The sequence below is a fragment of the Pygocentrus nattereri genome, chromosome 14 (assembly GCF_015220715.1).
Source record: "Pygocentrus nattereri isolate fPygNat1 chromosome 14, fPygNat1.pri, whole genome shotgun sequence".
Classification (NCBI taxonomy): Eukaryota; Metazoa; Chordata; class Actinopteri; order Characiformes; family Serrasalmidae; genus Pygocentrus; species Pygocentrus nattereri.
Genome location: NC_051224.1, coordinates 13,210,984 through 13,234,284, shown reverse-complemented (window position 1 = coordinate 13,234,284; position 23,301 = coordinate 13,210,984). Strand labels below are relative to the sequence as shown.

The 23,301-nt window shown below is 41.6% G+C and overlaps 1 protein-coding gene across 1 annotated transcript in view; it reads left to right on the top strand.

Annotated features, from left to right (window-relative positions):
* mrc2 (mannose receptor, C type 2) overlaps positions 1 to 23,301 on the top strand; it is a 74,461-nt gene that overhangs the window by 45,597 nt on the left and 5,563 nt on the right. The window contains exons 13-23 of the mRNA XM_017686155.1: positions 449 to 666; positions 15,075 to 15,217; positions 15,972 to 16,059; positions 16,850 to 16,979; positions 17,110 to 17,142; positions 17,640 to 17,803; positions 19,322 to 19,490; positions 19,800 to 19,942; positions 20,106 to 20,220; positions 21,464 to 21,624; positions 22,183 to 22,291. Of these exons, the coding sequence (XP_017541644.1) occupies positions 449 to 666; positions 15,075 to 15,217; positions 15,972 to 16,059; positions 16,850 to 16,979; positions 17,110 to 17,142; positions 17,640 to 17,803; positions 19,322 to 19,490; positions 19,800 to 19,942; positions 20,106 to 20,220; positions 21,464 to 21,624; positions 22,183 to 22,291 (1,473 nt within the window). The remainder of the gene's footprint in view (positions 1 to 448; positions 667 to 15,074; positions 15,218 to 15,971; positions 16,060 to 16,849; positions 16,980 to 17,109; positions 17,143 to 17,639; positions 17,804 to 19,321; positions 19,491 to 19,799; positions 19,943 to 20,105; positions 20,221 to 21,463; positions 21,625 to 22,182; positions 22,292 to 23,301) is intronic.

Sequence of the window (23,301 nt, the reverse complement as noted above, 5' to 3'; positions counted from 1 at the left end):
TGTTTTTTACTTTTTTGTGATTGAGCATTGAACCACTTGAATATTCAAGTACAATTTGTGAATGGCTTTAACCCATAATTGCATTTACATTTGATTTATATTCTAAATTGTCAGGTTGGTGACTCCACTTTTTTACTAGAACTGACTTTTTACATTTGTTTGGTGTGAAGAATTCATTTCATCAAATACAAATGTCTCCTCTTCTAACCACAAATGTGATATTGATTGTAAGGCTAGAATCTGCACTTCTAACTCAATTTCGCTGCTTTTTTCCATGTATCATAAGTTAAAAAAAATAATTATCAAATTACACTATGCTTTTGTTATCACCTGTTCACTTCTCCGGGTTAATAGTGCATGCCCTTGAGTGAGTACTGAGACAAATGACAACCAGATTGATAAGGTCAGATTCATCCACGTCTCTTGTATGACATTCTTTTACTTTCAGCCCCTATAAAAGGCGGATGTGTTGCAATGGCGACAGGACATGCTACAGGCCTGTGGGAGGTGAAGGAGTGCATAAGTGCGCGCTCCAAATACATTTGCCGACAAGAAAAGGACTCCACTATCTTCCCTGGACCCCCCAAACCACAGCCCACTCCCTCTCTTACCGGGGCATGCCCTCCTGAGTGGAAAACATCTAGCATGCTGCGCCACTGCTATAAGGTGTGTGCTTATATGTGCCGTTTAGGCCAGAATCCTAACTAACCTTTTACATTCACTATCAAACTCTCTCACACTCACTATCATACTCTTTCACACTCACTTTCAAACCTCTCCCCATCAAACGCTCTCACACTCACTATCAAACCTCTCACACTCACTATCAAATTCTCTCACACTCACCATCAAACCTCTCACCATCAAACGCTCTCACACTCACTATCAAGCTCTCTCACACTCACCATCAAACCTCTCACCATCACATGCTCTCACACTCACTATCAAACTCTCTCACACTCACTATCAAACCTCTCACACTCACTATCAAATTCTCTCACACTCACCATCAAGCCTCTCACCATCAAACACTCTCACTGTCAAGCTCTCTCACACATTTGTTATCAAACCTCTCACACTTGCTATCAAGCTCTCACACTTGCTATCAAGCTCTCACACTCGCTATCAAGCTCTCTCACACTCGCTATCAAGCTCTGTCACGCTCACTATCAAACCTCTCACACTCACTATCAAACTCTCACACTCACTATCAAACCTCTCACACTCACTATCAAATTCTCTCACACTCACCATCAAACCTCTCACCATCAAACGCTCTCACACTCACCATCAAACCTCTCACCATCAAACGCTCTCACACTCACTATCAAGCTCTCTCACACTCACCATCAAACCTCTCACCATCACATGCTCTCACACTCACTATCAAACTCTCTCACACTCGCTATCAAACCTCTCACACTCACTATCAAATTCTCTCACACTCACCATCAAGCCTCTCACCATCAAACACTCTCACTGTCAAGCTCTCTTACACATTTGTTATCAAACCTCTCACACTTGCTATCAAGCTCTCACACTCGCTATCAAGCTCTCTCACACTCGCTATCAAGCTCTCTCACACTCGCTATCAAGCTCTGTCACACTCACTATCAAACTCTCTCACACACACTATCAAACAAACTCTCATTCACTATCAAACCTCTCACACTCCCTATCAAACGCTCTCATGCTTGCTATCAAACCCTCTCACATTCACTATCAAACCCTCTCACACTCACTACCAAATGCTCTCACGCTCATTATCAAACTCTCACACTCACTATCAAACCCTCTCACATTCACTTTTAAACGCTAAGGCGTTATTGATAGTGAGTGTGCGAGAGCTTGATAGAGTGTATGAAAGAACTTGATGATATGAATACCGGACAGTGAGGAGCTCACAGCTTTAATTCTTAAGTCTGGAGCTGTAACGAAGTTCACATCTGGTGACGTGACATTACAGTGAATTTTTCTCATAATTATTGTGCAGCATGACTTTTATTCCTCTTTGATTTCGCTGTTTAATGGCGGGAGTCCTATTGAGTCTTTGCCCTATATCGCTTCAGTTTCTTTCTGATAGAATAGCTGCATAAAATATACAAACACATATACAACGTAAGGTTGCCTCCCCAAATGCCGGACTACCCCGTGTTCCAAACTACTTTGCTAATTGGATATAAGTGTCATAAATACTTAATTTTTTGTTTTTCAATTAAACTCATGTATGGTATTGTGTCTCAGAGCTCTTTGGATCACTGAAATCAATCTCAGACACCTGTGATAATTAGTTTTAGCAGGTGAGCCCAATTAAAGGAAAACTGCTTAAGAAGGACATTCCACATTATTAAGCAGGACACAGGTTTCAAGCAATATGGGAAAGAAAAAAGATCTCTGCCCAAAAGCGTCAAATAGTGCAATGCCTTGAACAAGGCATGAAAACATTAGATATTTCACGAAAATTTGAGCGTGATCATCGTACTGTGAAGAGATTTGGTATTTGAAGAACACGATGCAACAAGGAACAAAAAGTGCAACGTGCAGACATAGTGTGCAAATAAAGATATAGGTTAGAAACAGTGTGTATTAAATATGATAAACAGACATTAGACACGGTAAACAGACAGGACAGTGCAGCACATACACAGCACACATTTCTGGGCATGAGGTAGTTGAATAAGGTGCAAAGATGTGATTTGTGAGTCACGCAGTCAAATAACATACATAAACACAGCAGTTACTGAGGTAGTAAAACTTGAGTAAACAGTGTAAACACAGTGTCAGCAGCAAAAGAGGTGTGTGCGTGTTTGTGTGTGTGTGTTTGTTTGTGAGTGTAGACTATGTGTGTGAGGGAGGCTTTCAGATCAGTCCTTGTAAGTTTAAATAACCTAATCGCTTGCAGAACAAAGCTGTTACAGAGTCTGGCAGTGATGGCACGGATGCTCCGGTACCTTCTGCCAGGCGGCAGCAGTGAAAAAAGTCAGTGTGAGGGATGGATGGGGTCGTCCACAATGCTGGAGGCTTTGCAGATGGAGCATGTGGTGTAGATGTCCATGATTGAGGGGAAAGAGACCCCAATGATCATCCTAGCTGTCCTCACTTCACGCTGTAGGGTCTTGAGGTCAGAGGTGGTGCAATTTCCAAACCAGGGAATTGGTTGTAGATCATGGTGAGGATGGGACGGGGGAGATGAGCCTTCTTCAGTCTCCACAGGAAGTAGAGGCACTGCTGGGCTCTCTTGGCTATGGAGTTGAGGGACCAGGTGAGGTTCTCTGTGATGTGCCTGACAATATCCACAGCGGAGTCAGTGATGTTAAGTGGGGAGTGGTCACCTCACACTCTTTGGAAGTCAACAACCATCTCCTTAGTTTTGTCCACATTCAGAGACAGGTTGCTGGTTCCACACGACTCTGTTACCTGCTGCACCTCCTCTCTGTACACTGACTCATGATTCTTGCTGATCAGACCCACCACAGTCGTGTCATCAGTGAACTTGATGATGTGATTTGAGCTGTACTTTGCAGTACATTCATGAGTCAGCAGAGTTAACAGCAGCGGACTAAGCATACAGTCCTGAGGGGCACCGGTGCTCAGTATGGTGGTGTTGGAGATGTTATTACCTATCCCGGTTGGGGCAATATGCAAATTGCAGTAGGTCCAGTGAAGGAGGAAGCTGGTTTTTTAATGTGCCTCATGACAAGCCTCTCGAAGCACTTCATCGTGATGGAATTGAGTGCAACAGGACGGTAGTCATTCTGGCAGGACACTGGAGACTTCTTCGGCACAGGGATAATGATGGTGGACTTGAAGCATGTTGGAATGACTGCAGTGCTCAAACAAATGTTGATTATGTCCATGAGAACATCAGCCAGCTATTTGGTACATTCTCTGAGTGCTCTGCCCGGTATGCTGTTGGATCCTGGTGCTTGTCGTGATGCTATTTGGCCACCCCTACCCAGTGCTCACAAGCAGAAACGGTTCGGTTCCAATGGGCCCAGACGTACATGAAGACTAATTTCCAACCAGTTTTGTTTACCTATGAGTGCCATGCAAACCTGGGTGGTCCAGATGGATGGTTGGTGGATGGTCACCATATCCCAACAAGGCCGCAACCTCAGCAGCGAGATGGCAGAGTCATGTTTTGGGCCGGAATCATGAGGAGAGAGCTGGTAGGCCCCTTTAGGGTCCCTCAAGGTGTCTGACCACTTTCATCCATGGTACAAAAAGAAAATACGTGCCTTCCGTAGCAAAATCATCTTCATGCATGACAATGCACCAACTCACGCTGCAAAGAATTCCTCTGTGTCATTGGCTTCATGGGCGTAAAAGGAGAGAAACTCATGGTGTGGCCACAATCCTCCCCTGACTTCAGCCTTATCAAAAACCTTTGAAGTACCCTCAAGCAAAAGATCTATGATGGTGGGAGGCAGTTCACATCAAAACAGAAGCTCTGGGAGGCTATTCTGACATCGTGCAAAGAAATTCAAGCAGAAATGCTTCAAAAACTCAAGTTCAATGGATGCAAGAAGTCTGAAGGTGACATCAAAGAAGGGGTTCTATGTTAACAAATAACTTGGCCTGTTAAGATGTTTTTGATTAAAATAGCTTTCGACTTCAGTAAATGTAACCTCTTAATGCTACAAATTCAACAAATGACCATTTTCAGTTCATTTTTTCAGTTTGAAAAAATACTGTTATCATTGGGAGGTTTGTTCAATAAAATTTGATTTATACTTTAACTGTTGATGACTTTAAAATTATACTGACTGTCATTTGCATCGACCATTTAGGAAAATCAGAGAAAAATATAATTTGCATAATAGTTTGGAACACCGTGTAGTCCTGTCTTCTCACCATGCCCGATCTTTTTTGTCTTTATCATTTTTTAACTGCGATCGCCTGATTGTTGAGCTTCTGCAACCAGACGTGCCCTCTGCAGTTATCTCCAGTTAAAGTGATAGAACTTTTTACATTAGGATGAATAAAATACAACCCTATATTCTACTTCTGTTTTTTTTTTTTTTTTCATTTTTTATGCTGAGTATGTGAAACAAAGCTATTTTGTGATAGTGAGTGTGATAGGTTTGATGGTGAGTGTAAGAGATTTGATAGTGTGTGAGAGAGAGTTTGATAGTGAGTGTGAGAGGGTTTGATAGTGAGTGTGATAGGTTTGATGGTGAGTTTGATGGGTTTGATGGTGAGTGTGATAGGTTTGATAGTGTGTGAGAAAGAATTTGATAGTGAGTGTGAGAGGGTTTGATAGAGAGTGTGAGAGAGTTTGATAGTGAGTGTGAGAGGGTTTGATAGTGAGTGTGATAGGTTTGATGGTGAGTTTGATGGGTTTGATGGTGAGTGTGATAGGTTTGATAGTGTGTGAGAGAGAATTTGATAGTGAGTGTGAGAAGGTTTGATAGAGAGTGTGAGAGGGTTTGATAGTGAGTGTGAGAAATTTGATAGTGTGTGAGAGAGAGTTTGATAGTGAGTGTGAGATGGTTTTGATGGTGAGTGTGAGAGGGTTTGATGGTGAGTGTGAGAAGTTTGATTGTGAATGTGAGAAGTTTGATGGTGAGTGTGAGAGGGTTTGATGGTGAGTGAAAGAGGGTTTGATAGTGAGAGTGAGAAATTTGATAGTGTGTGAGAGAGATTTTGATAGTGAGTGTGAGAGGGTTTTGATGATGAGTGTGAGAGGGTTTGATGATGAGTGTGAGAAGTTTGATGGTGAATGTGAGAGGGTTTGATGGTGAGTGTGAGAGGGTTTGATAGTGAGTGTGAGAGTGTTTGATAGTGAGTGTGAGAGCTTTGATAGTATATGCTATAGTACCAAAAAGACTTTAGTCATACCATCTACAGCACATTGTCTATCCATCTGAAGAACCAATTCACCATGCAAAGCGCTATTTAATAATGGTTCTTTTCGTGTTCCTAGTTCTATAGAGAACCACTGTCTTTACTACAACCTCAATTCCAATGAAGTTGGGACATTGTGTAAAACATAAATAAAAACAGAATACGATGATTTGCAAATCCTTTTCAACCTATATTCAACTGAATACACTACAAAGACAAGATATTTAATGTTCAAACGGATAAACTTTATTGTTTTTTGCAAATATTCACTCATTTTGAATTTGATGCCTGCAACACGTTCCAAAGAAGTTGGGACAGGGGCAACAAAAGACTGGGAAAGTTGAGGAATGCTCAAAAAACACCTGTTTGGAACATCCCACAGGTGAACAGGTTAATTGGAAGCAGGTGAGTGTCATGAGTGGGTATAAAGGGAGCATCCCTGAAAGGCTCAGTCGTTCACAAGCAAGTATGGGGCGAGGTTCACCACTTTGTGAGCAACATTGTTGAGAACAATGTTTCTCAATGTGCAATTGCAAGGAATTTAGGGATTTCATCATCTACAGTCCATAATATCATCAAAAGATTCAGAGAAACTGGAGAAATCTCTGCAAGTAAGCAGCAAGGCAGAACATTGAATGCCCGTGACCTTGAATCTCTCAGGCAGCACTGCATTAAAAACCGACATCATTCTGTGACGGATATTACCACATGGGCTCAGGAACACTTCAGAAAACCATTGTTAGTGAACACAGTTCGTCGCTCCATCTACAAGTGCAAGTTAAAACTCTGCCATGCAAAGTGAAAACCATATATCAACAACACCCAGAAACGCCGCCAGCTTCTCTGGGCCCGAGCTCATCTGAGATGGACTGATGCAAAGTGGAAAAGTGTCCTGTGGTCTGACAAGTCCACATTTCAAATTGTTTTGGGAAATCATGGACGTTGTGTCCTCCGGGCCAAAGAGGAAAAGGACTGTCCGGATTGTTATCAGCGCAAAGTTCAAAGGCCAGCATCTCTGATGGTATGGAGGTGTGTTAGTGCCCATGGCATGGGTAACCTGCACATCTGTGAAGGCACCATTAATGCTGAAAGGTACATACAGGTTTCGGAGCAACATCTGCTGCCATCCAAGCAACGTCTTTTTCAGGGACGTCCCTGCTTATTTCAGCAAGACAATGCCAAGCCACATTCTGCACGTGTTACAACAGCATGGCTTTGTAGTAAAAGAGTGCGGGTACTAGACTGGCCTGCCTGCAGTCCAGACCTGTCTCCCACTGAAAATGTGTGGCGCATTATGAAGCGCAAAATATGACAATGGAGACCCCGGACTGTTGAGCAACTGAAGTTGTACTTCAAGCAAGAATGGGAACAAATTCCACCTACAAAGCTTCAACAATTAGTGTCCTCAGTTCCCAAACTCTTATTGAGTGTTGTTAAAAGGAAAGGTGATGTAACACAGTGGTAAACATGCCCCTGTCTTCCACTTCTTTGGAACATGTTGCAGGCATCAAATTCAAAATGATTGAATATTTGAAAAAAAAAAAACTTTATCCATGTGAACATTAAATATCTTGTCTTTGTAGTGTATTCAATTGAATATAGGTTGAAAAGTATTTGCAAATCATCGTATTCTGTTTTTATTCATGTTTTACACAACGTCCCAACTTCATTGGAATTGGGGTTGTAAAAGACCTTTGAAGAACTGTGTTTTTAAGAGTGAACTACTGCATGTTGGAGACAGGCATATTTGATTATGAGCGAATCAGATACTGCTAATTTAAATAATAACTCTCTCGGCCAGAAAACGCGACCATCAAGTTTTCTCACATTCACTATCAATAACGCCTTAGAGTTTGACAGTGAGTGTGAGGGGGTTTGATAGTGAATGTGAGAGATTTGATAGTGAGTGTGAGAGGTTAGTTTAGATTAGAGATTAGGTTTGTAAAGAATGTTTTAGACTTATAAACAAGAGGCATTGAATGTTATTGATTGAAATGTGTAGGCATGAATGAAAGGTATTACTTTAATACAGCTGTCTTTCTGTGGATATTAATGGTGTTGATCTTGTATGTTTTATTTAAATGATTTTTTTTCAGTGCACTTAGTAGTAGGTGGCATTGATTTAACTCAACACCAGTATTTTTTAATTTCAGTTAGTCATGGCAGCAGGTCATCACAAAAGCAGTTTCAGCCTTTATGTTTAATTAAATTGGAATTTTTAAAATATTTTAATTGAAACTGAATTACATTTTAAACTATTTCTGTTGAATAAATTGATAAGAATATCTGTTGATGTTTCTTTTTCATTGGTAGAGTGGCCTACTGAACGCTGGACACAAAGAAGCACCACTTAGCATCTTATTATTAATGTACTAAATAAAAAACGTAGACCCTGTCAACAAAACCCATAGTTGGCCACATGTGGCATGAATTTTACGCTGAAAAAGGCAACATAAAATCGTTAAGTTAAACAACAAATGTGCCTGTATTCACCTCAGCTAATGTCTACTTACTAGCCTTGTCACATTGTACTGTTTAGCTTGAAAAGGGCAAGCTTGTAAAGAGTTTATTAGTCAATACTAAATGTGATACATTTACTAAATAATAAAAATATATTATATCTAAATAACTAGATTGTACTTGTAAATTCGAGCCTGTCTTTATTTTTTCTTGCCACTTTTCTGCAACACTTCTTATGTGGTAGCTTGTGGAATTGGTCGAATTGGCTCCAGTAGCACACTGGCCACTCCCACCCTGGAGCTTGCGAATTGGATGTGGGGTCAGTCTTAATCTGGGCCTCACCCATTCTGGCTTGTTGATTAATAGCTGCTGTCTGCCCATCTGGTCTTTTCAGTGGGCTTTGTGAGATTTAATGGTGCTCATCTCCTCTCCAAGCCATGACCACTGCTAAAACCCCTAACTGGTGGTCTGCCTTGTTCCTGAACACATGATCAATGCATGTATTAAAATCCATTCTGCCCTAGCTGGAGCCTTTATTCACCTAGTGATGCAATGTTAGCATCAGGCATTTCTGCAGGGGTTAGCTCAATTAGTCTTTACCTTTTCCAATATAACCTGCAAGGCAATAGGATTGGCTCAGTGCTGAGAGAGTCATGGAATGATTCTACCTTCTCATACAAATCATATTATGACCCATTGCCCATGTCAGCCACTGCAAATGTCTGTTCTGCCCAACATGTATGTACGAGCTCTGTGCCCTTTTTAAATCACGTTGCCCCTTTAAGAAAGTGGTGCTGGCCGAGTGGAAGTGCCGTGAGACTTAATTTAACTCTTGTTTGATCACGTGCATGGAGAAGCGTGCTCATATGAACGGTTAGGTTGCAACAAACGCTTTTGATCATTGGAATGCCTCCGTTTTAACGGGAATGTTTTCATTTACTGGGACATTGGTGGTGGAAGTGAGCAGTGCAGTGGTGGAATTGTATGCATGCAGCAAGTTGATTCAAGTCAAGGCGGCAGTCGTGGATGTTGCAGTCAGTCTTTTGAGTGCTTGAGGCTTGAAGTTACATTTCCAGAGCACCTGAGACTCTTCAGAACAATGAAAGAAGTAGCACTGATAAAGCATCCTGCAAGTTGCCAAGCAGAGTCAATCACTGTTTTCCTTATTCTCCTAAACTGGTTTCAATTTCTTTTTGAACTATTTTCTTTATTGTTTTAGCATTGTTGGAAAACATGGTTATTATGTAGGAAAACCACTAGCGGTATTTAGTGGAAACCAGTGGGTCAGAGCCTGGGTTCAGGGATTTATTAATAATTGGGCTATGATCCTGGGGTATGCTATAAGAGTCCTGGCATTATTATTTGCAGTGATGAGTGTGGAGTGGCTTCATTGTAGTGTGATTTGTGGTGTAAATTGGTGTTGCCCTGCCCAGGGCTGACTAATAGGCTACCACAGTGTATGTTACCCCTTTTATTAAATCCTTGTTAATCCTGAAACCTGCTTAAATAAGTGGTTGGATAGTGTAGTGGGTAACATCTCTGCCTTCTACACTGTAGACTGGGGTTCAATCCCCACCAGGGCCAACACCCTACACTATACCAATAAGGGTCCTTGGGCAAGACTCCTAACACCGCCTTGGCCTACCTGTGTAAAATGATCAAATTGTAAGTCGCTCTGGATAAGAGCGTCAGCCAAATGCCGTAAATGTAAATGTAATATTACTGGGTTAATGTGTCAGCATTATTGATCACTATTTTTATTTTAACAGAAGCCTTTTTCAGTTTTAATTGAGGTTCTAAATAAAGTAATGTATTATATTTTGTTTAATATGTATAATAAACTATTTGCACATCAGTTTACCATATCTGTGTCTGGAAATTTTATTGGCCACTAATTAGGACTCCCCCATCCTTCTAATTGGAGGTGGTATAATAGGCTGCAACCTGAACTGAATCTTGTCTAGAGCATAGAGATGTATTGGACTCTAGCAGGCATAAGTCTTGGAGCTTACACATCCATCCATCCATCCATCCATCCATCCATCCATCATCTTCCACTTCTCCGGGGTTCGGGTCGCGGGGGCAGCATCTTAAGCAATGAGGCCCAGACCTCCTTTTCCCCAGCCACTTCCACTAGCTCCCTGGGGGGGATTCCGAGGCGCTCCCAGGTCAGCTGGGCCCCCGATGTCCACGCAATGTTGAAAAGGCGTGTCAGCCAAGACAGCCCCACAACATCCAGAGCCTTGAGGAACACGGGACGGATCTCATCCACCCCTGGAGCCCTGCCGCCAAGGAGCTTTTTAACTACCTTAGCGACTTCGGCGTCAGTAATGGACAAGCCTATTCCCGTGTCCCCAGACTCTGCCTCCTCACTGGAGAACGTGTTGGTGGGATTGAGAAGGTCCTCAAAGTATTCCTTCCACCGCCCAATGATGTCTTCAGTCGAAGTCAGCAGCACACCATCTCCACTATATACAGTGTTAGTGGCACACTGCTTTCCCCTTCTGAGTCGCCTGACGGTTTGCCAGAATCTTTTTGGAGCCGACTTAAAGTCACTTTCCAAGGCCTCACCGAACTCTTCCCACACCCAGGTTTTTGCCTTGGCAACGACTGAAGCCGCAGATCACTTGGCCTGTCATTACCTGCCAGCTGCCTCTGGTGTCCTACAGGTCAACCATGCCCAGTAGGACTCCTTCTTCAGCTTGACGGCATCTCTCACCTGGGGTGTTCACCACCGGGTTCAAGGATTACCGCCCCGACAGGCACCAACTACCTTGCGACCACAGCTACAGTCGGCCGCCTCAACAATGGAGGAGCGGAATTCTGAGTCAATGTCCCTCACCTCCCCCGATATCTGGTCAAAGTTCTGACGGAGGTGTGAGTTGAAGATCAATCTGACAGGTTCTTCTGCCAAACGTTCCCAGCAAACCCTCACTATACGTTTGGGTTTGCCTGGTCTGACCGGCATCTTCCCCCACCACTTGATCCAACTCACCACCAGGTGGTGATCAGTTGACAACTCAGCTCCTCTCTTTACCCGAGTGTCCAAAACACATGGCCGCAAGTCCGATGACACAAGTACAAAGTCAATCATTGAACTGTGGCCTAGGGTGTCCTGGTGCCATGTGCACTTATGGACATCCTTGTGTTCAAACATGGTGTTTGTTTTGGACAAACTGTGGTTTGCACAGAAGTCCAAAAACTGAACACCACTCGGATTCAGATCAGAGAGGCCATTCCAGGTCTTACTGTCGTTGCCCACATGAGCGTTGAAGTCCCCCAGTAGGACAATCGAGTCTCCAGGAGGAGCACTTTCAAGCACCCTTCCCAAGGACTCTAGGAAGGCTGGGTACTCTGAACTGCTGTTCGGTGCATAAGCACAGACAACAGTCAGGACCCGTTCCCCAACCCGAAGGCGTAGGGAAGCTACCCTCTCGTCCACCGGGGGAAAACCCCAACATACAGGCGCCGAGTCGAGGGGTTATGAGAAAGCCCACACCTGCCTGCCGCCTCTCACCATGGGCAACTCCAGAAAAGAATAAAGTCCAGCCCCTCTCAAGGAGACTGGACCCAGAGCCCAAGCTGTGTGTTGAGGTGAGCCCGACTATTTCTAGCCGGTATCTCTCAACCTCACGCACCAACTCAGGCTCCTTCCCCGCCAGTGAGGTAACGTTCCAAGTTCTAAAAGCCAGTTTCAGCAACCGAGGATCAGAACGCCAAGGCCCATGCCTTCGGACACTGTCCGATCCACAATGCACCGAACCCCTACTACTGCCCCTCTCATCGGTGGTGGATCGATGGGAGGGGGGACTCATGTAGCTCCTTCGGGCTGGACCCGGCTGGGCACCATGAGTGAATGCCCGGCCACCAGACGCTCGCTGGCTAGCCCCTCCCCCAGGCCTGGCTCCAGGGTGGGGCCCCGGTAACCCTGATCCGGGCAGGGTACACAAATCCTGTTTTCTTGTTTTCATAGGGGTGATTATGGATCACACTTTGTCTGGCCTGTCACCTAGGACCAGTTTGCCATGGGAGACCCTACCAGGAGCTTTTGCTCCAGCCAACATAGCTCCTAGGATCATTCAAGCACACAAACCCCTCCACCACAATAAGGTGGTGATCCATGGAGAGGGGTGCTTACACATAGTTCAAGAAAATGTACTGAAATGAACTCCTGTTAGCTGTGAGCTCTGTAAGATCTTCTTTGCTGTGCTTTTCATCTGGTGTGCTGTAAGATTCTTCACTGCCCTCTGGTGACACAACATTACACAGATGTACTGAGACTGCTTCATGTGAATCTTAGTTGAGTTTTGAGTGTTTGAGGTAAGAGTCCATAATCGGTGTTGAGTCTCTGATGTTCGAGTCTGAGTCTTAAGTCTCTTGTTCTTGTTAGTCTCGGAGTTGTAATTCCGAGTCGTGTCTCAAGTCTCTAATGTGTGAATTGGAAATGTGTCGGGTCTCAAGTGTCTAACGTGGGAGTCTGAATCAAGTCTCAAGTCTTTGGGGTGCAAGTCTTAGTTGAGTCTTGAATCTCTGAGGTATAAGTCTGATTTGAGTCTCGAGTCTCTGAGGTATAAGTCTGAGTTGAGTCTCGAGTCTCTGAGGTGCAAGTCTGAGTTGAGTCTTCAGTCTTTAAGGTGCAAGTCTGAGTTGAGTCTTGAGTCTCTGAGGTATAAATCTGAGTTGAGTCTTGAGTCTCTGAGGTGCAAGTCTGAGTTGAGTCTCGAGTCTCTGAGGTGCAAGTATGAGTTGAGTCTCAAGTCTCTGAGGTGCAAGTCTGAGTTGAGTCTTCAGTCTTTAAGGTGCAAGTCTGAATTGAGTCTTGAGTCTCTGAGGTATAAGACTGAGTTGAGTCTCGAGTCTCTGAGGTGCAAGTATGAGTTGAGTCTCGAGTCTCTGAGGTGCAAGTCTGAGTTGAGTCTCGAGTCTCTGAGGTGCAAGTATGAGTTGAGTCTCGAGTCTCTGAGGTATAAGACTGAGTTGAGTCTCGAGTCTCTGAGGTATAAGTCTGAGTTGAGTCTCAGGTCTCTGAGGTGCAAGTCTGAGTTGAGTCTCGAGTCTCTGAGGTGCAAGTCTGAGTTGAGTCTCGAGTCTCTGAGGTGCAGGTCTGAGTTGAGTCTTGAGTCTTTAAGGTGCAAGTCTGAGTTGAGTCTTGAGTCTCTGAGGTATAAATCTGAGTTGAGTCTTGAGTCTCTGAAGTATAAGTCTGAGTTGAGTCTTGAGTATTTAGTACAGAATTTCAATCTCATTATTAGCTGTATCTGTCAAGTTCGACACCGCTTTATATAACAAGCCTTACATTACAGAAAACCATTCAGCCTTAGGTAGTTTGAGTCTAACCTCGAATTTATAAAATGTAAATCCAAGTCGTGTCTTGAGTCTTCAGTAGAGAATTTTAATTTTGTCATTTGCCCCTGCCAGGATTGGCACTACTTTAAATAACAAGGCTTTCATTACAGAAAAACCTTCCGTCTGAAGGACAGAACTGGAGTGCTACATGTAGTAAATATGGTACTTCAAGGAGATTCGCTGACAACTTCAGCTGAATTAGCCACTGCTAGTTTTGCCTCATTCCATTAAACACATTTACTACAAGAAGTGCTTTAGTTCTGTCCTTTAGACTGAAAGTTTTCCATAATGAAAGACTCATTTGAAGCAGTACTGCACAGACCTCGGTGACACTATTTATCAAAAGGTTGAGTTGGACTGGAATGTTGGTGAAGTATTCGGCATTATTGCAGACAGTTCATTTATTAAACAAAAAAGTGAAAAAAGTGTTTTGCATTACAGCAGTGACTGCAGTTGCCAAAGTAATGACTTAAACTCGCTACAGTACCCATAATGCACTGTGCATGACCATAGTAAAACTGAAAGGCAAAATTGCACATGTATGGTTGTATTTATTTCCCATATTATTGTTGGCACTCTTTATTCACTCAGTTTTGTTTGTGCTATTTTTTCCTCTGGCTGATTTTTTTCAAGTCACAAGTCAGTTTGGGAGTCAGTTAAGTGTGAGTATGAGATGAGATGTGAGTCGGCTAAGCGAGAGCCTGAGATAAGTTAAGCGAGAGGTAAGATGAGTTGGAGGTCAGTTAAGCGAGAGTCTAAGATGAGTTGGAGGTCAGTTAAGCGAGAGTCTAAGATGAGTTGGAGGTCAGTTAACTGAGAGTCTAAGACGAATTGGCAGTCAGCTATGCATGAGTCTGAGATTTGAGTCAGTTAAGTAAGAGTCTGAGATAAGTTGGATGTCAGTTAAGCGAGAGTCTAAGATGAGTTGGAGGTCAGTTAAGCGAGAGTCTAAGATAAGTTGGAGGTCAGTTAACCGTGAGTCTGAGACAAGTCAAAAGAATCGCTTACAGATCTGACATAGTTTGCTTAACTGTTTTGGTCTGTTTTGCTACAAAAAAAAAGCACCAAAGGATCAGTATTATAAACATTAACTAACCGCAAAGCACATTTCCAGCAAGGAAATATTGTGTAAGATGTACTTTGAATATTTTGTTCTTTCGAAATAATCTGAAGCTTCCAGCATACAATGATTTGTTTGTTTGTCTTGTTTATTTATGAAGTCACTTATAGTTGATGCAGTTTACATTTTTGTTGTGTATAAATCATTCTGAAGCTAAAATAAGCATCATTGTGTTACACTAGTGCTAGAACAGGAGATATATGGCCCAACACTGTTTTTTGTGGATTGTAGAATGTTTGTGTGGGTTTGTCATTGGCAGCAGTCGTGTGTATGTGTGTGTTCTCACTGCTGACTCTTGCAGGTCTTCCATGCGGGGGATCTGGAGAAGAAGCTGACGTGGATCCAGGCTCATATGTTTTGTCAGAAGCACGGTGCTGACCTGGCCAGCTTTGGCAACTCAGATGAGGAAGCCTTCCTCTTTCAGATCCTTCATGAGGCCTTCGGGTGAGTATGGTTGTGAAAGGGAGTGTGTGCGTGTGTATTTGTATGTGTATGTGGCTTTACTCCATTGTTCTGAGTAGCTGTATTTGCCTGAGAATTAGGGCTGTAACAACTTGTCAACTTTAGATGATTAATCAAGGATAAAGATTATGAAAAAATTGCTGATGTCTTGTTTAATATTCATTATGTCACTTAAAGTTGCTTTACAATGTTCTTTTATGTGTATACCTTCGCTGTTGGACCACCAACTTTATATTTCCTCAATGGTAAGTTGGCAGAAGTACACAGGAGTAACTAATCATGAGGTTTTCCCAAAATGTGTATTGCAGCTGGTGTTTTCAGATTATTTAAATTGTTTAAAAATGGATATACACAATTTTCTCTAATGGCCGCCATTTTACTTTACTGTCAGTTCTTTGTTTGCTTAAAATACGTCATAATGCACTACAATGTTCATATGATACTATAGAGGTAGTAAAGGACTTAGCATTAGTGCTTATTGTTTTCATGTTGCATGGCTCTCAGAAGTATGTCTTGAGTGCCACCATATTTGCTTCATGTAGATTTTCTTGGCACCAAAAATTTGAGCAAACAACAAAAGTCATAAATTTCACTGCACTGCAGTGCACTCACGCATGAGCATACACGTAAAACTCATGAAACAAATTGGCGATTTGTTTAGCCTATTAGTGTCTGATTGGTTAAGTACTTACGGCGGTGTGTGTGTGTGTGTGTGTGTGATCGGCTGTGTGTGTAGGGATGAGGAAGATCATGAGCAGCACTGGATCTGGATTGGTTTATCCCGTCGGAACAGTGACAGCTGGACATGGAGTGATGGATCAGTTGTAAGTGAGCCTGTACTCTTCTTATACAGTGTAGACTGAAATATTATGAACTAAATTAAAATATTATAAATACTAGAAAGTATTTTTAGATGTTTTATTCAATGTTTCAAGATGAGAAAAAACGACAATGTTGTTTCAATACTAAATAATAAATAGTGTAAAATATACTGCAATGATCTATTTATGGTCATTTCTCATCAAGTTAATTTAATATATTCTGAATATTATTTTATGATATCTTCATGCTATTGGTCTGCTGTTTTACAGCTTTCCTAGTCATTTTAGAATCATCTTATCCATGTTATATGACATTTAACACAGTAATAATGCATTAAATTCATTGGAAAAGACTGCAAGCCATTGGGTTGGTTGAATTTACATGCATCTGTGATCGTAAATTCCCAGAGCAACAGACCAATTGTATTTTTACAGCTTGCCACTGATTATTTTAAACTATGAAGATGTAGAAAAGTAGCTTGTTAGATTCATTTTATAAATTTTGCTCCAGAAAAAATTATTTTGGTATTATATTGTTGAATATTACCACTGATTCTGAACGTTTGAGTAACAGTGTAAGTAATATCGTTCTGTACTCATATCATTATTTATTTTCCTGGAGATCTTTCTGAGGAGACTAGACACGATAAGACACGTCAAATCTAAAGTCCCAAAAATTATTTTGACTCGAAATTAAATAAATTATTGGTGGTCTCTCACTTTTGCACAATACTGTATATCTTTATAAGGCTGAAGCACCCCCCCCCCCCCTCTCTGTCTCTCTCTCTCTCAGGTGTCCTATCAGAACTTCGGCAGGGGTCCGTATAGCTCAGCACAGTGTGGAGCAGCGAACCCTTCAGATATGAACTGGCTAAAGACAGAATGTGAAACTGAACTGGACTGGATCTGCAAAATACCCAAGGGTAATATCTCTCTCTCTCACACACACACACACACACACACACACACACACACACACACACACACACTTACCACACTCAGACAAACACACACTGATTATGAGTCTTAATGTTTGCATCTTGTCTGATTCAGGAAAAGCAGAGTTGGAGCCTGAGACAGCTGAAGGTCTGTAATGCTGGATCATCTTTAGTGCTTTTTGTGTATTTTTTTCCATGCTTGTGTTGGTTTATGTTACACAGTGTGTATGTGTTGTGGACTGGATAGTTATTCATCACTCACCACAATGCTAGCCATCTTAAGTGTCTGCTAGGTGACATAACAGAATTGGCAGTTAGCGCTCTCCTTCAAGCATGTTGAGCCATCCAATGACATTTGACACTAAATTAGCAGTAGGTCCAAAATATGCAGTGGCTATCATGGAGGAAGCATGTGGTACCCCTCATCCTCCTATCTTGGTAGCAATGTGTGACACGGGGAAACCTAGCTATCGAATGCATGTGGCCATGGCTAGACTGGGGAAAAAATAGGTAAAAATCTGTAAATTAATCAAGATGGTGACGTTCTTATTTATGTTTCACCAAAAATTAAACAAGCTCAGTAAAACTTTATAGTACATATATGGGATATGTCTTGTGTTCATGTGTCTGTACCCTGGTGTGTAGACTCTGGACTGGAGTGGGTGACTTTTGAGGAGGCTCAGTACAAGCTGTTTAAGCATCGTTCAACATGGAAACAGGCCCAAAGGATTTGCTCATGGTTTTCCGCGTCCCTCGCCTCCATACACTCTAATGAAGAGAGACAGTTTGTGGCAAGCATCGTGCGCAAGGTACACACACATTTTTACATCAGTCATTTAAAGGATAAGTTTTGCAAAAACAATCTCCTCCATTCCTCCAAATGTAGTCATTCAGAAAGAACATGTTCCATGTCTAAAGTTTACTTCTTTGGTTTTGCACTGCAGCTGTGAGGCTAATACAGTAACAAGTAATAGAAGCTTATACTCTAGGAATTAGCTTCATACAAACTAGGGATACACCCATCTGAGAAATGTGGGTCAGGGCTGATGTCTGATATTATCACACACATATCTGTCAATGCTGATCTCAGTTTGCTAATATTTCTTAAATGAAAAAAGCAAGACCCGGTAAGCTGCCTAACATTCGTGTCGAATGACAAGGATTGATCAAATATAACCCCTAAATTATGCAAGCCAAGGAGAAACACGATTCGCCACTTCAGAGAACACAGAGAGTCCAGTGGCGGCGCTTTACACCACTGCGCTTGACGCTTTGCATTGTGCTTGGTGATGTAAGGCTTGGATGCAGCTGCTCAGCCATGGAAACCCATTCCATGAAGCTCTCTATGCTGTTCTTGAACTATTCTGAAGGCCATGCCAAGTTTGAAGGTCTGCAGCGATTGACTCTGCAGAAAGTTGGTGACCTCTGCACACTTTGCACCTCAGCTTCCGCCGACCCCACTCATTATACATGGCTTACCATTTCATGGCTGAGTTGCTGTCTTTCCCAATCACTTCCACTTTGTTATAATACCACTGACAGTTGACTGTGGAATATTTAGTAGTGAGGAAATTTTACAACTGGACTTGCTGCACAGGTGGCGTCCTATCACAGTACCGCGCTGGAATTCACTGAGCTCCTGAGAGCGACTCATTCTTTCATAAATGTCTGTAGAAGCAGTCTGCATGTCTAGTTGTTTGGTTTTATATACCTGTGGCCATGGAAGTGATTGGAAAACCTGAATTCAATTATTTGGATGGATGAGTGAATGCTTTTAAAAATATAGTGTATTTTTTTGACTGTATGACGTACTGTTATCTATAAAAAAACAAAAGTACAGACAGCGTTTACGCTTCAGAATGGCAGCTGTGAGATTTTTCATTTTTATAGATAACAGTATGTCATACAGTGTCAAAAAGCGGGTCTATTCAGCATTACTTGTCATACTTGTTAAGGAAAGTATGAGATGATTCAGGCATGCAGCTTGCACTATGCTAACAAGTGGCTATAAGCTTCTATCACTTCTTAGCTACATCAGATTTGTAGCTCCAGTGTAAAAAGCTAAAGAAGCAAGGACACAGTTTGGGTGAGAGACTACATTTGGTAAGTAAAGGACAAATTGTGTAAATTAGATTTTTTTTCCTGAACTATGGCTTCAAAGATATCCACTCTCATCAGTATACTCTGATAACGATAAACATCCTACAGTGTGAAATGTTATAAAGTTCTTATAAAATTCTTTGATGTGAGGCAAACAACCCATTTCTACTTTATATTTCAGAAAAGTGTGTTTCTGTGTGTGTGTGTGTGTGTGTGTATGTCTCCAGATAACAAGAATAGAGAGTGATCACTGGTGGATTGGACTGCACACATTTGAGAATGATGGACGATACAGGTGGTCTGATCACTCTGTGCTCAACTATGTGTCATGGGGTCCTGGGCAACCTCGCCCCCTCACTAGAGACTCCAAGTGTGTCCACATATCTGGGTCTAAAGGTTTGGCAATGTGCATTGTGTCTCTCTTTTACGTACACTAGAGTTGTCGTAGTACAATATGTATTGTTTTTGTTTCTCACCATGACACAATACATTTTTGATACAGGAGTGGAAAAAAATGCATTTTGCTTTCAATATTTTGGTTAATGTCCAGTTCCCAAAAGAAGATAATGTCATGAATTTTTACTAATAGGACAGTAAAAGCCATTCTAATGTATGTTAGTATGTAATGTCTAATATCACAAATATTTTTGGTAGCGTAACAGCTAACATTCAGTAAAACTTACTCTCAGTTTCTCTCCCTCTCAGGTGAATGGGCAGAACAGAAGTGTCATATAGATTTGCCATATGTGTGTAAAAGAGTAAATGTCACGGGCACGCCCCCACCCATCCCGCCTCCTCCCCGAATCCCAGCAGGCTGTCCTTATGGCTGGAGTCCGTTCCTTCACAAAGTAAAAAATAACTTTCTACTCAATAGTACATCATCCTCAGTGTTTCTTTATTGAAAGTGAATGCCGAATGCTTTCTGTAATGATTAGTCTAAACATTTTGGAACAGTTAAATTTGTCTATATGTGTTTATATGCTATATTTTGACCCCTCCCTTCTCTGTTAGTGTTACAAGTTGTTTGGGCACGAGGAATTGAGGCGTGTCACCTGGTCTACCGCCCACATGATGTGCCAGTCTCAAGGGGCAAAACTAACTACAGTGCCCAGTCACATTGAACAAGGTGCAGACAAACACAAACATGCAAATAAATGTATGTCTCTTTTGTATTAAAAATGTCAAGCAAAATAAATTTGTTTTAAGTCGTTTCCTAAGGGAGCGGGTGATATGTAGCCACAACCTAGTAATAAGCAACACAGCAGCACAGTGATGTAATAAAGTGAGCTGAAATTATCGAAATTTTATGCCAATTAATTATGATGAGATAGAACAACAGTCTAAATGAAATGGTTGTCTTAAAGACATTTCTTGGACAAATTGTAGAAATGGGGTTCCAAAGTCCCCAGTCCTACCTCTCTGAACTTTTTCTTCCTTTCATTCTTTGGATTTCATTCTTATTCCCAACAGTATTGCACAAATAAGGAAGGGATACTTATAAATGTACTGTATATAAAAAACGACAATACATATACGGTGGATTCTTGAATGCTCTCTGGTCCAATCTGGACAGCATATGCGACCACATGCAAGAACAAGAGCAGCATTGGAGAGCCAACTTGAGACGACTTCAGTGTTAGAAATGAAGATAAGGTTACAAAGCAGTTATAAAGCAAGTAGTTAAGGTTATAAAGTAGAAGTAGTGGTGGGAATTAAAAGTTTAAAATCCTCACATCGTCCAATCACAGGCGTTGCTGCATGGTGTGTTTGTCTGCGGAGTGCTCCAAGCTGCCATGTGCCTACGCACAGCGTCTATGGGTGTTAGCTTTCTCCACAACATCATACTGTTTGCCTAAGCCTGGTAAATATCATCTCTACAATAAATGTCCGGAGGCCTTAAGGGTTAAAGTAATGTTATGCACTATTATGGCCAGTAAAGCACTGGTGTCTTTCATTCCTCTGTAGCCACTATTTCATTCCGTCAGTGCGGTATCACAGCTACATAGAAATCTTTATTGTGTTGCAGGGTTTTAAATACATATGAAGGTCTTAAATGTCTGGTTTGTCCTCTGTGGTCCAAGGCATGCCTAATATGCTGATCATGTAGTTTGTGTTTACAAAGAAGCATGCTTGAATCTTACGCAAAATGAACTCAAGCTGCCTTCATTTTAATGCAAGCCAAGGCGAAGAGCATGGTTTTAATAATAATCTGGATGTGGCCTAGAGCCCACCCTTGTGGAACCCCAGAATAATAGGATTGCAGTAGACAATAAAGACGATCCTTCAGCGATCTGTGTGACATACAAATTTCTTTTGTGTAACACGTTTTATTTTCTCTTCACACTCTTCCACACCTTTGTCTGCTTTAGCCTTCCTGGTGACTCTGCTGCCCAACACCAGTTTTCATCTGTGGGTGGGGCTTACCTCAGATTCTCAAGGACAGTTCAAGTGGGCAGAGCCTGGGTTGCTTAGCTACACAAACTGGGCTCCTGGGGAGCCTGTGGACAAGAGTGGACACAACAAGAACTCGGTACTAGAAAAATGTTCTAAAACTCCCTAATTAAACCATCTAACCAGTACTTCTACTTCTTACTTCTCATAACTATCCATCCATCCACCCATCCATCCATCTATACATCCAACCTCGGTTGCTTTCTACCAGTTTTAATATTTACTTTCTTGATTATCTGTTCTTTTATTCTTATTTGCTTATTTTTTATTCTGTCACATAAATATGTAGTTTGTATAATTTTTGCCATATTGGCCTTTTCAGAAATCTGCAATATGTAAATGAGCCATCCAGCCAGTCAGTTTATTTATACTACGTTTTATAAGTGTGTCTTGTCCATTCACAGTTCATGTTTTGAGTGTTTTTATGCATGTTTTGATGAATCAATGTATCAAAGCAATGTAGTCCAACCTTTGACTATTTCATTGTGACACAGGCATATTGTGAACACGATATGTAGCAGTAAAATTGCAATATTCATACTTTGTCGATATTGTGCAGCCCTACCATCAGTGTCTTTTTTTAATGTCTCACTTTATATTTCTTGTTAATTGTGTTTGTTTATTTGTGTGTTATTAGCGCAACTGTGTGGTGTTTCTGCATGGCAGTCCTCACAGAACCACAGGGATGTGGTCATCTCGAAGCTGTGAAGGAGAGAAACACGGCTACATTTGCATGAAGAGCAAAAGTAATCCGCTCACAACAAAGTCATAATCATATACACACACGTTCAAAAATGTAGTCACATAGGTACTGCTATGTTTTTCCTATTAAGCAGAGTAAAAGATAAGTAAAATTATCATAGAACAGCGTAACTAGGCCAGTAAAACACCATTCCTCTGTAACCACTACCGCAATCTGTCGATTTGGTATCGCAGCTACATGGAAGTCCATGCTGTGTTGCAGGGTTTTTCATACTTGTGTGAAGGATTTAAATGTCTGGCTTGTCTTCTGTTCTGTTTCTAGGCATGTCTAATATGCAGACTGTACAGTTTGGGTTTATTGAGAATAATATTAATGTATTGGAGTGAATGTAGTGGAGTTCATACATTTTCAGCACAGTGTCCTGAATGCCCTTATAGGAATAAGACTTTGTATACAACAAATATATAATCTTGATCTTGACCCCTAGAATTTATTATTGATTTATAAAAAAGTTGAGCATGGCATGTACATAACTTAAGCCCCTCCTTCTCTTGTTCTGGCCCCTTTATTAAGGACATTTCCTACACTCTGTCCATTCTGTCAGCTCCACTTACCATATAGGTAGTTCTACATATAGTAGTTCTACAATTACAGACTGTAGTACATCAGTTTCTCTGCATACGTTGTTAAATCCCTTTTACCCTGTTCTTCAATGGTCCCCCCACAGGGGTCCAGACCACATCACCACAGAGCAGGTGTTATTTGGGCAGTGGATCATTCTTAGCAGTCTATTCAAAAATGTGCCCTACTGATCTTATATGTACACATATATTTATTGTTAGTTCCAGTAGTTATTTGTAGACAATTTCAGAATTTGTGAACTATTCTCACTACATATTTCCTCACTGCAGTTATGCAAAGTTCTAGTGTTTATTGTAGTCCATCAGGTAGTTTGGTTACAAATCCAAGTACTTAAATTTGCAATTTAGAGATTTTACCATTTGCCAGCTTAAAAAGAACTAGACAACCCAAAAAAGTCTCTGGATTCAGAGG